This window comes from Heptranchias perlo, chromosome 45 (genome assembly GCF_035084215.1).
Source record: "Heptranchias perlo isolate sHepPer1 chromosome 45, sHepPer1.hap1, whole genome shotgun sequence".
NCBI classification, from domain to species: domain Eukaryota; kingdom Metazoa; phylum Chordata; class Chondrichthyes; order Hexanchiformes; family Hexanchidae; genus Heptranchias; species Heptranchias perlo.
The window spans coordinates 1,222,726-1,237,034 of NC_090369.1; the positions used below are offsets into that span (position 1 = coordinate 1,222,726).

A 14,309-nucleotide genomic window follows, 5' to 3' on the forward strand; every position below is an offset into this window, starting at 1 on the left:
GGAACAACACCACCTGCACGTTCCCCTCCAAGTCGCACACCATCCCGACTTGGAAATATATCGGCCGTTGCTTCATCGTCGCTGGGTCCAAATCCTGGAACTCCCTCCCTAACAGCACTGTGGGAGAACCTTCACCACACGGACTGCAGCGGTTCAAGAAGGCGGCTCACCACCACCTTCTCGAGGGGCAATTAGGGATGGGCAATAAATGCCGGCCTCGCCAGCACATCCCACGAACGAATACAAAAAAAAAACAAGCTTTCTTTCCCCTTCAAACAACACCATCAAGAAGCATTCTCAGGGCATTGGTTTGTGGGATCTTGCTGTGCATAGCATAACTCAGTCACTGCAGCTCAAAGTTATTCATTGGATGGGAAGTGCTTTGAGACGTTCCTGAGGGGGGTGTTGTGTAAATGCAAGGGCTCCCCATGGAACTGGACCCCAGGAGAAATCACTGCCTTCAGGAGAAAGTTGTGGGCGGGAATCTTCTCCAGTTGGGTTCATTCAGAATTCATCCCGCCAGTCGCAGACTGGCGTCTGGCTGTCAATCAACGAATGAGCGGTGGGGGTGGGCGGTGCCTATTCAAATGAGCCGTCATTCATCGACGGGGAGGGGAGGGGCGGGGCGGTGAGTCGTCAATGACAACGGCAGCATTGGGCCAATCCATTCCCCCCCCCCCCGCCGGGCGCCGACGGGCCGCGTAACCTGCCCTTGACGGACGGGCGGCGTGACCAATCAGCGCGCCGCAGGGGCGGGAGCAAGGGCGGCGGGAGGACCAATGGAGAGCTGGCGCGCCGAGGCGGGGAGGGAGTTGTTTTGTCTTCGCTGGGGCCGGGCGCCATTTTGTGCGTGCGTGTGTCTGAGATTTGTGAGGGGGAAAGGAGGAACATTTAATCATTACTGTTAAAAAGAAAAACCCCCCTCACTGCTTGACGTGCAGTTTCCTTTCCCTTTTTGATTTCCTTTATTTATTGTTGACATTTTCACCTTGTTTTAAGATTTTATTTTGATGTTGTTGGGTTTGAATTGATCCTGAAGCAATGGTGTCAGCAGCCATTTGAAGGTAAGATTTGGCTGCACGTTAACCATGACTCAACTCAACTCCAAACAGACCTTCCAATCTGGGCTAGTGTGACCTTTTGATGAGGCTTGATGTACATTATTAATTGAGGGAAGGGTGGGAGGGGAAGAGAAACTGGAGGTGATCCTGTGTACGTATATATTTTATATAAATCTTCAAACATAAGGAGCATATTTTTGTTTTAAGTGAGAGGGGTTGAAATAGGTTAATTTTGGGGGCAGGATGAGGATCTAACCCCCACCCCCTCCTGCTCCCCTCATCGGTGAGTTTTGAAATGGATATATGAACTTGAAAAGGAAAAAATTTGCATGGCTGCACGTAAAGGGCAGACGACCGGGACTAATTGGGTAGCTCTCTCGAAAGAAGAGCCGGCACGGGCACGATGGGCCGAACGGCCTCCTCCCATGCTGTACGATAACAAAAATAAATGAGGCCCCCCCCCAGACCGGATGCGGTGCGGAATTCACCGGCCACTCACCGTCCCTGGAGCGGAATCCTCAAATTCCTCTGAAAAGGGGAATTAAGCCGCGTGGAAAAGAGGAACGTCAAAGAGTGGGGATTCGACTCGGGCGGAGGAGAAACACCGACGCAGACTCGATGGGCCGAGTGGTTCCGTGCCGGAACCTTCTATGAGTTGAGGGGACCCCCTGGATAAAGTTTGGCCCCTCGCAGTGCCTTTTTGGTAAGAATGCCCCGGTGAATTAAGCACTAGTGGTGAGATACATTTTTATTTTATAAAAAGAAAAGAAAAATTGTAGGGGAATGGTATGCAACAGACCCGTCTGCATCTGTTAATATTTCAGGTACGGGACTCATCATCCAGGTTGAGCGATGAGATAAGAGTTGGTATATATTTTAAGAGGAATGTGTGTGGACTCAAGGGTGAGTTGGAAGGTCTGTTGAAATGTTCCATTTGTTGCCAGACTTTTACTTTTGTTGGATTTTTTTTTGTTGCATGTTTTAACATTTTTTAAAAAAATGTCGGGGAGGGAGATTTCAATGCGCAGAAGCGGGGTCAGATTGTAAATCACCTGTTGAAAAAGTATTGAAAGAAAGAACGTGCATTTCTACAGCGTCTTTCACAGCCTCAGGATGTCCCAAAGCGCTTTACAGCCCATCAGTTACTTTTGATGTGTGGTCGCTGTTTTGTGGGCAAACACGGCAACCTGTCCACGCAAAGCCGTTAAGGTGTATAACCAGTTAATTCATTTTTTTTTGGTAGTCACCGTTGTAACGCAGGAAACGCAGCAGCCAATTTGCGCACAGCAAGGTCCCACAAACAGCAATGAGATAAATGAGCAGATAACCTGTATTTAGGTGTTGATTGAGGGATAAATATTGGCCAGGGCACCGGTGTTTATGCTCCACACGAGCTTCCTCCCACCCTCCTTCATCTCCCCACTCTCTGGGTAAAGAAGTTTCTCCTGAATTCCCTATTGGATTTATTAGTGACTATCTTATACTTATGGCCCCTAGTTTTGGACTCCCCACACAAGTGGAAATGTCTTCTCTATGCCTACCCTATCAAACCCCTTCATAATTTTAAAGACCTCTATCAGGCCTTCTCTTTTCTAGAGAAAAGAGTCCCAGCCTGTTCAGTCTTTCCTGATAGTTTTCACCTCCCAGTTCTGGTATCATCCTTGTAAATCTTTTTTGCACTTTCTCCAGTGCCTTGATAACCTTTTTATAATATGGAGACCACATTATCTGATTTTCTAAGAGCACTAAAATTGGCCTCAGTGCCACAGAAGTTGGGGGGGGGGAATACCAGTCCGCCCGTGATCACCATCCAGGGACCCCTGCTGCACAGAGTGTGTGCGTCTGTCAGGTGAAGGTAGGATCAGGCTCTGCTGTGATACCCCCACTATCTAGGCTCACAGTGTGAAGGATGGCCACTTAGGGCTGCTGGGCTTTGGAACTGGAGTCAAGCGAGAGGCAGCATCTTCAGCAGGGAAGAAAAATATACAGTAAAGTAGAGATGGACAAGGATTTATTCAGTGCCTTTCATGACCTCAGGACACTCCAAAGCGCCTTACAGCCAATGAAGTACTTTTTTTTTGGAAGTATGGTCCCTGTTGTAATGTAGGAAACTTGGAAGCCAGTTTGCACACAGCAAGATCCCACAAACAGCAATGAAATAAATGACCAGATCATCTGTTTTAGGTGTTGGTTGAGGGATAAATGTTGGCCAGGACTCCGGGGAGAGCTCCCCTGCTTTTCTTTGAATAGTGGCCGTGGGATCTTTTATGTCCACCTGAGGGCAGACGGAGCCTCTGTTTAACTTCTGACCTGAAAGACGGCCCCTCTGACAGTGCTGCACTCCCGCAGTACTGCCTCTCCGACAGTGCAGCATTCCCGCGGTACTGCGATGGGAGTGTGGGCCTGGATTATGGACTCGAGTCACTGGAGTGGGGCTTGAACCCGCCTTCTGATTCAGAGGCGAGGAGACTGAAACAAATTAAAATACGCAGGATGGTGTCGGGGAGGCCTGTGAGCAGGCTAACTTCCCATCCTCTTGTCGGGGGGGTGGGTGGGTGCTGAAAATGGAGCAGTGAAAATAATTGGGGTGACAACATAACGTAAGTGTGTGTAAGATGGGGCTTTGTTTACGGTGCACGTAGGGAATTGGTGTACTTCATTGTATGGTTAAGGAGCATCTTAACTCTGACACAGGGTCTGAAAGGGGAAGAAAGTAGTCAGTGTGAGGTGGTCCAGCCATTAAATCGGCACCTTGGTTTATTTCTCAATCTGGCTGCGGCTGCTGTATTTGAACAGAGGGCGGCTCGTCACCGGCTCAGAGCGAGGGCGACGGATCAGGCCAGCTCTCTACCGCAGTCGATGGTACAGGCGGGAAAATCCCAGGGGAACACTGCCTGGTGAGCAAGTAGAAGCCAGCTGTTGTGCTGGGGGTGGGAGGGGGTGGTGTTTGGGGAAAGGAGAGAGAGAGAGGGGCGTCTCGTCTCCCATTTACTTCGCTGTGTTGCTCCAGGTGTAGGAGCCCCTCGCTCTGCAAAATAACAGAGATTCCCTTCTGCTCGGGTCTGACCGTGAGCGGTCTGACCTCTCGGCCCATGTTTACAGGCTTTTATCATGAGATTTCCACATTGCTGGTCTGTATGGACCATCCCCCACATCCAGGCAGATCCCAGCTGGAGTGTCACTCGTGTATTCCCTCGAGGATAGAAGTTTAAAGGGTGATTTAATTGAGGTGTTCAAGATGATTAAAGGATTCGATAGGGTCGAGAGAGAGAAACTATTTCCTCTTGTGGGGGGGGGGGGGGAAGTCCAGAATAAGGGGGCATAACCTCAAAATTAGAGCCAGGCCGTTCACTTTTTCCGCACAAAGTGGGGTGGACATTTAGAACTGTCTTACCGCCAAAAAGTTCGAGGCTGAGGGTCAGTTGAAAATTCCAAAACTGAGAGTGATAGATTTTTGTACAGCAAGGACATTCAGGGTTACGGGACCAAGGCGGGTAAATGGAGTTAAGGTACAGATCAGCCACGAACTAGTTGAATGGCGGAACAGGCTCGAGGGGCTGTAACTGTGCACAATCGAACCTCACACTCGGATGTCGTTAACCAGATTTCCCCCTGAAGTTCTTCAGGGCAGACTTGGCAGCAAGGCTTTGGGTAACATCAGTGGGATGTGACACTCTCAGCACTTATAATGTGGCCCACGAGATCTAGAATGTTGCCCGAGCTTGGATTGAGTGTGGTGGGGAAGTGGGTAAGGGCAGAGAGAGAGAGAACGCAAATATTTACTAATTTAAAAAAGAATAGCAATCTCTCTTGAGAGCTCATCCAGTTTAATCAGTGAGCAGCTGAGCTACCTGGACCAGGGAGATGCCAGGTTGCATCCCCGATCGGTGCTTGTGTGGACATCGGGTGAGGACAGGGTCAGCTTGAGCTGCAGTGGCCCGGCCCCCTCCCCAGAATCACATAAATAATGCCCACTTGAGGGACTGTAACCCAGCCAGGAGTCAACACCTCCGTGAGAAGAGGGGAGTGGAGAAAATGCAGAATCTGGAACCCGAGTTGCTATGTTCACCCTCGACCCCTGGTTGAATTGGGGTGAGATCTTGGAATAAACTGCTTCAGGACAACTTTGCAAGAGAAGATGTGATGCAAACAAATCCAGGGCACCGATTATGAGTGGACATGTACTGTAGTTGAGCTGGAAACCTTGGAGCAGGCCTCAGGATCCTTAAAGTCGGTTTGAAATGTTTGAACAAAACAGCTTCAGACCTGTGCATTGTTTGCCAGTGCCTCTCCTTCCCAGGAGAGGAGTCGACTTCACAACATTGGCAGTTTAATTATGTTGCAGTTGAATCTTCTTTTTAAAAGTTTGGGCTATTGTTTGCAGTAGTTCCATTGAACCCGTCCCTCCCCTACCCCCCCCCCCCCCCCCCCCTGGGTTTTCCCCCCTTCCTCTCCTGAAGGGGCTGACTCTTGCTGGGGTAAGGTTACAATGGAGCTGGCAGTCTCCTGATTCTTCACCCAATTAAACGTTCTTCATGTTGTGTGGCAGGCTATTCGACCTTGAGAGATCTTGGAACTGAGCCCGAACTTGTCCTCATTGGATGTCGACACGTGTATACCTGGGCTGTTGGATGATCAGGAGTGGGAACCTTGGCTGATTTCTCCCCTCTCCAGCCTATGTAACTCATTCTGGGGTACAGTTGAATGAGCAGTGGCCACCCTTATTTCAGGGCGTTCGGTCCTCTCTTTACAACAAGAACAATTTGCATTTATATAGCGCCTAAAACGTTTGACAGGAGCGTTACCAGACAAAATTCGACACCGAGCCACATAAGGCGATATTAGGACAGGTGACCAAAAGCTTGGTCAAAGAGGTAGGTTTCAAGGAGCATCTTAAAGGAGGAGAGGGAGGCGGAGAGGTTCAGGGAGGGAATTCCAGAGCTTCGGGCTGAGGCAGCTGAAGGCACGGCCTCTAATGGTGGAGTGATGAAAATCGGGGATGCGCAAGAGGTCAGAATTGGAGGAGTGTCGAGATCTGGGAGGGTTGTAGGGGCTGGAGGAGGTTACAGAGAAAGGGAGGGATTTGAACACCAGGATGAGAATTTTAAAATCGAGGCTTTGCCGGACCGGGAGCCAATGTAGGTCAGCGAGCACAGGGGTGATGGGTGAACGGGACTCGGTGCGAGTCAGGACACGGGCAGCAGCGTTTTGGATGAGCTCAAATTTATGGAGGGTGGAAGGTGTGAGGCCAGTCAGGAGACCATTGCAGCAGTCAAGAATCTTCAACCATGGCTACCGTTGTCAGTTCAATTGACTAAATAAGCTGAAATGCCTGGATGTCCCACAAAACAAATGTATTTTTAGTCCCTATTTAATCAGTTAGGCGCTGGACAGATTTATATGTCTTGTGTATGTAGATGACCTTCTCTGGCCTGAAATAGCTACCTGTTTGAGCTGCTATTAAATATGCACCCTGTGTTTGTCATAAATCACACCAGTAAGTGTGCCTAACATACTGATAGTACTATGTTCAAGGTAGAATCAGCCCTTTGGTGCACATAATCTGGGCTGACACTCCCAGTGCCGTACTGAGTGAATGCTGGGTGCCGTCTTTTGAATGAGATGTTAAACCGAGGCCCCACTTGCCTGTTCAGGTGGATGAAGAGGAGCAAGGGAGTTCTTCCGGTGTCTGGCCAACATTTATTCCTCGACCAAACCCGCTAAAACAGATTAACTGGTCATCCATCTAATTTCTGTTTGTGGGATCTTGCTTTCTGAAAATTGGCAGCTGCATTTGCTTAAACAGTAACAGTGGCTGCAATTCAAAATATAGCCCACTGGCTGTGAAGGGCTTTGGGACATCGCGAGGATGTGTAAGGTGCTATAACAATGCACATTTGTTCTTTAATGTTGTATGACTGGCTGGTTGTGCAGTACCAGTTTTCTCCTGGTGTCAGCCACCCTCTGGTACCCTCCCAATTGGCTATTCTTCAAGTATGTGTCTAGACAGCGAGTGAGTGTTGACGGGCTGTGATGGACATCACGGGCGTTCCCCACATCCAAACGCTCCCACTCCCAACAGGGTTGCTGGATAGTGATCAGGGGTGACGGCCCCCTGTCGGTTTTACGCTCCCTGGCTGTAGGGGCACCAAGGCCATTTGTCGCACCTGATCCCAGCCTCCCTGGTCTGTACGTCACCTTTATACAGCTCCAGGGGAACTCCACGAATACGCTTTTCATGCGATGGTTCAAATTCCTCATCTTAAATTGCTGTCGACAGCCCAGCAACCACCTGAGTGCAGGACCGCTCCAACCGTGCTCTCCCAGCTTGGAAGGACAAAATCTAGCAGCATGGCTGGGTTCAAATGGACATAGCATGAAAATTCTGCTCCCGTACCATGATTAGATTGACCGAAATTCTCATGGAAGGATGTCAGGGCCTTAGAAAAGGTGCAGAGGAGCTTTACTGGAATGGTACCAGGGATGAGGGACTTCAGTTACGTGGACAGACTGGAGAAGCTGGGGTTGTTCTCCTCAGAACAGAGAAGGTTAAGGGGAGATTTGATAGAGGTGTTCAAAATCATGAAGGGTTTTCATAGAGTAAACAAGGAGAAACTGTTTCCATTGGCAGAAGGGTCAGTAACCAGAGGACACAGATTTAAGGTAATTGGCAAAAAAAAGAGGGGAGATGAGGCCAATTTTTTTTTTACGCAGTGAGTTGTTGTGATCTGGAATGTGCTGCCTGAAAGGGCGGTGGAAGCAGATTCAGTAGTAACTTTCAAAAGGGAATTGGATAAATATGTGAAGGGGAAAAATTTGCAGGGCTACAGGGGAGAGGGGCTAATTGGATAACTCTTTTCAAAGAGAGCCAGCACAGGCACGATGGGCCGAATGGCCTCCTTTTGTGCTGTCTATCGTTCTATGAAACACTGGCAGCTGTGTTCAGATTTCCTGTGTCCACCATTACCCTATATGGAAAATCCAAATGGCAGCACCACACCCAACTGTAGCTAACAAAAACAACCATACCCCCTGAGTGATTACCAGAAAAAGGAGGTAATCAAATGGCGGAGCAGGCATGAGGGGCTGAATGGCCTACTCCTGTTCCTATGTAATTACGTAGAATTTTACAGCACAGAAACAGGCCAATCGGCCCAACTGGCCTGTGCTGGCATTTATGCTCCTCCCTCCCTACTCCACCTCACCCTATCAGCGTATCCTTCCATTCCTTTCTCCCTCATGTGTTTATCCAGCTTCCCCTTAAATGCATCCACGTTATTCCCCTCAACCACTCCCTGTGGTATCGAGTTCCACATTCTCACCACTCTCTGGGTAAAGAAGTTTCTCCTGAATTCCCTATTGGATTTATTAGTGACCATCTTATATTTACGGCCCCTAGTTTTGGACTCCCCCAGAAGTGGAAACATCATCTCGATATGTGACGAGAAAGGGGATTAGAGAGAGATTAATAGATCGATTTGAGCCGCATGAGGGTTAAGAAGTGTGTGTAGAGATCATGGTTGGGAAGAGTCCAGGACTGAGGTAGCCATTCATGGATTTGGAAGGAGTTGGCTCAATGGGCATATAACTGTTTCTCACTCCACATTTTATATTATTAATAAGCATTGGGGTACACGAGGAGTATGGTGAAAAATCACATGTTTTATTCAGTAAAACTAGTGCTTCAGTCACCAGTGTTATGATGCAAGTTCTCCCTCCTCCGTGTACTTCCTCTCTCCTGCCCAGCTCGCTTAGAGCCATTTAAACAGGGAGCTTAGCATTTTAGTGCATAAGTGGGATGTAGTATTGGTGGGTCCAGGTCTGTCACTGTATAACACTGGGGTACAGTACTGCTGGGTACAGGTCTCACTGTGTAACACTGAGGTACAGCACTGGTGGGTACAGCTCTGTCACTGTATAACACTGGGGTATAGTACTGATGGGTACAGGTCTGTCACTGTAACACTGGGGTACAGTACTGGTGGGTACAGGTCTGTCACTGTATAACACTGGGGTATAGTACTGGTGGGTACAGGTCTGTCACTGTAACACTGGGGTACAGTACTGGTGGGTACAGGTCTGTCACTGTAACACTGGGGTACAGTACTGGTGGGTACAGGTCTGTCACTGTAACACTGGGGTACAGTACTGGTGGGTACAGCTCTGTCACTGTATAACACTGGGGTATAGTACTGATGGGTACAGGTCTGTCACTGTAACACTGGGGTACAGTACTGGTGGGTACAGGTCTGTCACTAACACTGGGGTACAGTACTGGTGGGTACAGGTCTGTCACTAACACTGGGGTACAGTACTGATGGGTACAGGTCTGTCACTAACACTGGGGTACAGTACTGCTGGGTACAGGTCTGTCATAACACTGGTACAGTACTGCTGGATACAGGTCTCACTAACACTGGGGTACAGTACTGCTGGATACAGATCTCACTAACACTGGGGTACAGTACTGCTGGATACAGATCTCACTAACACTGGGGTACAGTACTGCTGGATACAGATCTCACTAACACTGGGGTACAGTACTGCTGGATACAGATCTCACTAACACTGGGGTACAGTACTGCTGGATACAGATCTCACTAACACTGGGGTACAGTACTGCTGGATACAGATCTCACTAACACTGGGGTACAGTACTGCTGGATACAGATCTCACTAACACTGGGGTACAGTACTGCTGGGTACAGATCTCACTAACACTGGGGTACAGTACTGCTGGGTACAATTCTCACTGTATAATGGGTGCAGTACTGGTGAGTACAGGTTTGTTACTACAACGGGTACAATACTGGTGAGTACAGGTCTGTCATTATTACGCTAGGGCACAGTACAGTTGGGTACAGGTCTGTCACAATGGGAGGATCAATTGGAGAAGGTGATGTTTCAGGCAGCATTAGTGTGTTTAGGCATTTGATTTTTGATTTCCCCATAGTATTATCACAGGTAGTATAATGGTTATAGTTCTGGAATAACAATCCAGAGATTGAGTTCTCACCATGAGAAGCTGGGAAATTGATAACAGTAAATCTGTTAATTTGACAACATAAACTGCCGGATTGTTGTGAAATCTCATGCAGTTCAATAATGTGCTTCAGGGAAAGGAACTTGCCAGCTGTATTCTGACTGACCCACTCGTGACCAGTCCCACCCTACCTGGCTGACGCCTAATAACCTCAGTCATACAGACACTCGTTACAAGGTACTGGTGGGCCTTCTCAGAGCGACTAGGAATGGGCACTAAATGTGGCCTCGCCAGTGTGACCCACGTCCCAAGAACAGCGACAAAAGTTACTTGCCATCTATAAAGTGCTGGACACGTCCAATAAGAGGTTGCAGAACACTGTACAGTAAGGAGGAGAAAGATGTAGTGGGATAAAGGGGAGGCTAGGATAGGGAACAGTTGAAGAGAATTTTAAGGTTTTGAAAAAGACTTTTATTTCTGCAGCACCTTTCACGATCTCAGGATGTTCCAAGGCACTTCACAGCCAGTGAATTACTTTTGAAGCGTTGTCACTGTCCTAATGTAGGAATCGAGGCAGCCAATTTGCTCACAGCAAGGTCCCACAAACAGCAATGAGATAATGACCAGATAATGTTTTTAGTGATGTGGGATGATGGATAAATATTGGCCCCAGGACACTCGGGCGCGCTCCCCCTGCTCTTCTTCCGATAGTGGCTGTGGGATCTTTTGCGTTCACCCGAGAGGGCAGACGGGGCCTCGGTTTAACGTCTCATCTGAAAGGCGGCACCTCCGACAGTTGCAGTGCTCCCTCAGTACTGTGCTTGGGAGTGTCAGCCTAGTGAAAGCAGGGAAGGAGATGGCGAGGCAGATGGAATTGGGTAGAGTGCCCAGTGACCGCCTTGAAATAGCTTTGGCAGACAACTAGGAACTCTGTCTGGGGTGCTGAATTGCATGTGGTGGAGACCCCCAAATAAGGGGAAGGGAAAGCTGCTTGCGCAACAAGTTGGCCTCACAAAGAGCCAGCTGAATGTAATTGTGGAAGGACTGTGCCCTTTCCGAGGTAATTATGCTTTGTGGGATACTCTGCGCAAATGTTGAAGGAGATATTCCACAGAATACGTGGCGTATATAATTATTCCTGATAGTATAACCCACGATCGAAATGATTAGTGCGTGACGCAGAATGGCAACAGGACTGCACAGAGGGATTTAAAAACATTTAAAATCCTCCAAGGGATAAACTTGGAAAAATTTAATAAGACATTTTTCTTGTCAAGGCTACTCTGATTCCTCTGTAGTTAGCTGAGCCATATAGACCTGCTAGGCCCCTTGTATCTCCAGTGTGTGCTTAGCTTGTTGATCTCAGCTGGGTGGCAGCAGGGGTCCAACAGATAGCCCTGTCACCCTGGGCTAGAAAGGGAAACAGCAGGAATCTTGTGTCTCCCCTCCACTCCCCCCCCCCCCCCCCCTCCCATGTCCTCTTTCTCCTCCCCCCCCTCCCATGTCCTCTTTCTCCCCCCCCCCCCCACCCCTCCCATGTCCTCTTTCTCCCCCCCCCCCCCCCTCCCATGTCCTCTTTCTCCCCCCCCCTCCCATGTCCTCTTTCTCCCTCCCCCCCTCATGTCCTCTTCCCTCCCCCCCTCATGTCCTCTTCCCTCCTCCCCCCCTCATGTCCTCTTCCCTCCTCCCCCCCTCATGTCCTCTTCCCTCCTCCCCCCCTCATGTCCTCTTACCTCCTCCCCCCCCTCATGTCCTCTTCCCTCCCCTCCCTCTCATGTCCTCTTCCCTCCCCCCTCTCATGTCCTCTTCCCTCCCCCCCCCTCATGTCCTCTTCCCTCCCTCCCCCCCTCATGTCCTCTTCCCTCCCTCCCCCCCTCATGTCCTCTTCCCTCCCTCCCCCCCTCATGTCCTCTTCCCTCCTCCCCCCCTCATGTCCTCTTCCCTCCTCCCCCCCTCATGTCCTCTTCCCTCCTCCCCCCCTCATGTCCTCTTCCCTCCTCCCCCCCTCATGTCCTCTTCCCTCCTCCCCCCCTCATGTCCTCTTCCCTCCTCCCCCCCTCATGTCCTCTTCCCTCCTCCCCCCCCCCTCATGTCCTCTTCCCTCCCCCCCCTCTCATGTCCTCTTCCCTCCCTCCCCCCCTCTCATGTCCTCTTCCCTCCCTCCCCCCCCCTCATGTCCTCTTCCCTCCCTCCCCCCCTCATGTCCTCTTCCCTCCCTCCCCCCCTCATGTCCTCTTCCCTCCCTCCCCCCCTCATGTCCTCTTCCCTCCTCCCCCCCTCATGTCCTCTTCCCTCCTCCCCCCCTCATGTCCTCTTCCCTCCTCCCCCCTCATGTCCTCTTCCCTCCTCCCCCCCTCATGTCCTCTTCCCTCCTCCCCCCCTCATGTCCTCTTCCCTCCCCCCCCCCCTCATGTCCTCTTCCCTCCCCCCCCCTCATGTCCTCTTCCCTCCCCCCCCCCCCATGTCCTCTTCCCTCCCCCCCCCCCCCCATGTCCTCTTCCCTCCCCCCCCCCCCCATGTCCTCTTCCCTCCCCCCCCCCCCATGTCCTCTTCCCTCCCCCCCCCCCCATGTCCTCTTCCCTCCCCCCCCCCCCCCATGTCCTCTTCCCTCCCCCCCCCCCCCATGTCCTCTTCCCTCCCCCCCCCCCCCCCATGTCCTCTTCCCTCCCCCCCCCCCCCATGTCCTCTTCCCTCCCCCCCCCCCCCCATGTCCTCTTCCCTCCCCCCCCCCCCCCATGTCCTCTTCCCTCCCCCCCCCCCCATGTCCTCTTCCCTCCCCCCCCCCCATGTCCTCTTCCCTCCCCCCCCCCCCATGTCCTCTTCCCTCCCCCCCCCCCCCATGTCCTCTTCCCTCCCCCCCCCCCCCCATGTCCTCTTCCCTCCCCCCCCCCCCCCATGTCCTCTTCCCTCCCCCCCCCCCCCATGTCCTCTTCCCTCCCCCCCCCCCCCCCCCAATGTCCTCTTCCCTCCCCCCCCACCTCATGTCCTCTTCCCTCCCCCCCCCCCTCATGTCCTCTTCCCTCCCCCCCCCCTCATGTCTTCTTCCCTCCCCCCCCCCCCTCATGTCCTCTTCCCCCCCCCCCCCCCTCATGTCCTCTTCTCCCTTTCCCCCCCCCCCCCCCCCCCCCTTATATCCTCTTCTCTTTCCCCACCCAGCCCCGAGTGCACTAAGTCCAACGCATCTGCTGGTGCCCTGGCTGAGATGATCTAACTGAGCACAAACCTCCTTGTGTGTTTGCCTTAACACCGCACCATGCGGGAATTTACCCATTGATCTGTTGGGTGTTTGTAATTTTTTTGCTGTGGTGGGGGGAGTGAATATGTCACTGGGATTAACAGGACTTGCTCTGCGTTCCAGGAGAAGCAGCAGGAAAGACAGCTGGTCTACATCTGAACGTTTCTGGCTGTACTTGCACACCATCTGGAAAGTAGAGATGGAGTATGATAAACGGTAATTTACAGGCTCGTCTGCGTTTGCCAACTGTCGCATTTAATTCATTGTCCCCGCTTGCGGTTATTAGTGAGATATTTGCCTCTACAACGTCCAGAAGTTGGATTCTAATTATCAAATGATAGTGCGTGCTGTTAGTAGGAGCTTTCCCGTGATTGAGTGCTCACCGTTAAGGATGTGACAGATCAAGTTTCCTCCCCTCTGCTCCCTGAGGTGCTGACTGATGCTGGGGTATGGTTTCTTAGCTGCCAGCCACTTGCTTCTCTCACCTTAGCTCACCCAAGTGATTGGTCTTCATGTGCAATACATGAATCGGGGATTCCTTGGTTTCCCGTTGGGTAAAGGCACCGGTTAGTATAGCATTAAGCCGTACAAAGCTCTGGTTAGAGCCCATCTGGAGATACTGCATTCAGTTCTGGGCACCGCACTTCAGGAAGGATAAATTGGCCTTGGAGAAGGTGCAGCGCAGATTCACCAGAATGATACTGGGGGCTTAGAGGGTTAAATTATGAGGACCAGTTCCATAGAAAGCCTTCCATTCCCTTGAGTATGGAAGATTATACTCATTTGAGGCGATTAACAGCGTTCATAGGGTAGATCGAGAGGAACTATTTCATCTGTAACAAGGGGACATAACCTTAAAATTAGAGCTCGGCCACTGAGGGGTGATGTCAGGAAGCACTTCTTCACACAAAGGACAGTGAAAATCTGGGACTCTTATTCCCCCCCCCCCCCCCCCCCGGCCATAAAAAGTTGTTGGGGCTGGGGGTCAATTAGAGCTTTTCGGACTGAGATCTTTGTTGGACAAGGGTAT

At 51.0% G+C, this 14,309-nt stretch overlaps 1 protein-coding gene across 1 annotated transcript in view; it reads left to right on the plus strand.

Moving 5' to 3' along the window:
• The first annotated feature begins 840 nt into the window (after positions 1-840).
• LOC137306783 (RNA-binding protein 10-like) overlaps positions 841-14,309 on the plus strand; it is a 68,855-nt gene continuing 55,386 nt past the window's right edge. Inside the window, exons 1-2 of the mRNA XM_067976163.1 lie at positions 841-1,064; positions 13,403-13,495. Of these exons, the coding sequence (XP_067832264.1) occupies positions 13,479-13,495 (17 nt within the window). The 5' untranslated portion in view covers positions 841-1,064; positions 13,403-13,478. The remainder of the gene's footprint in view (positions 1,065-13,402; positions 13,496-14,309) is intronic.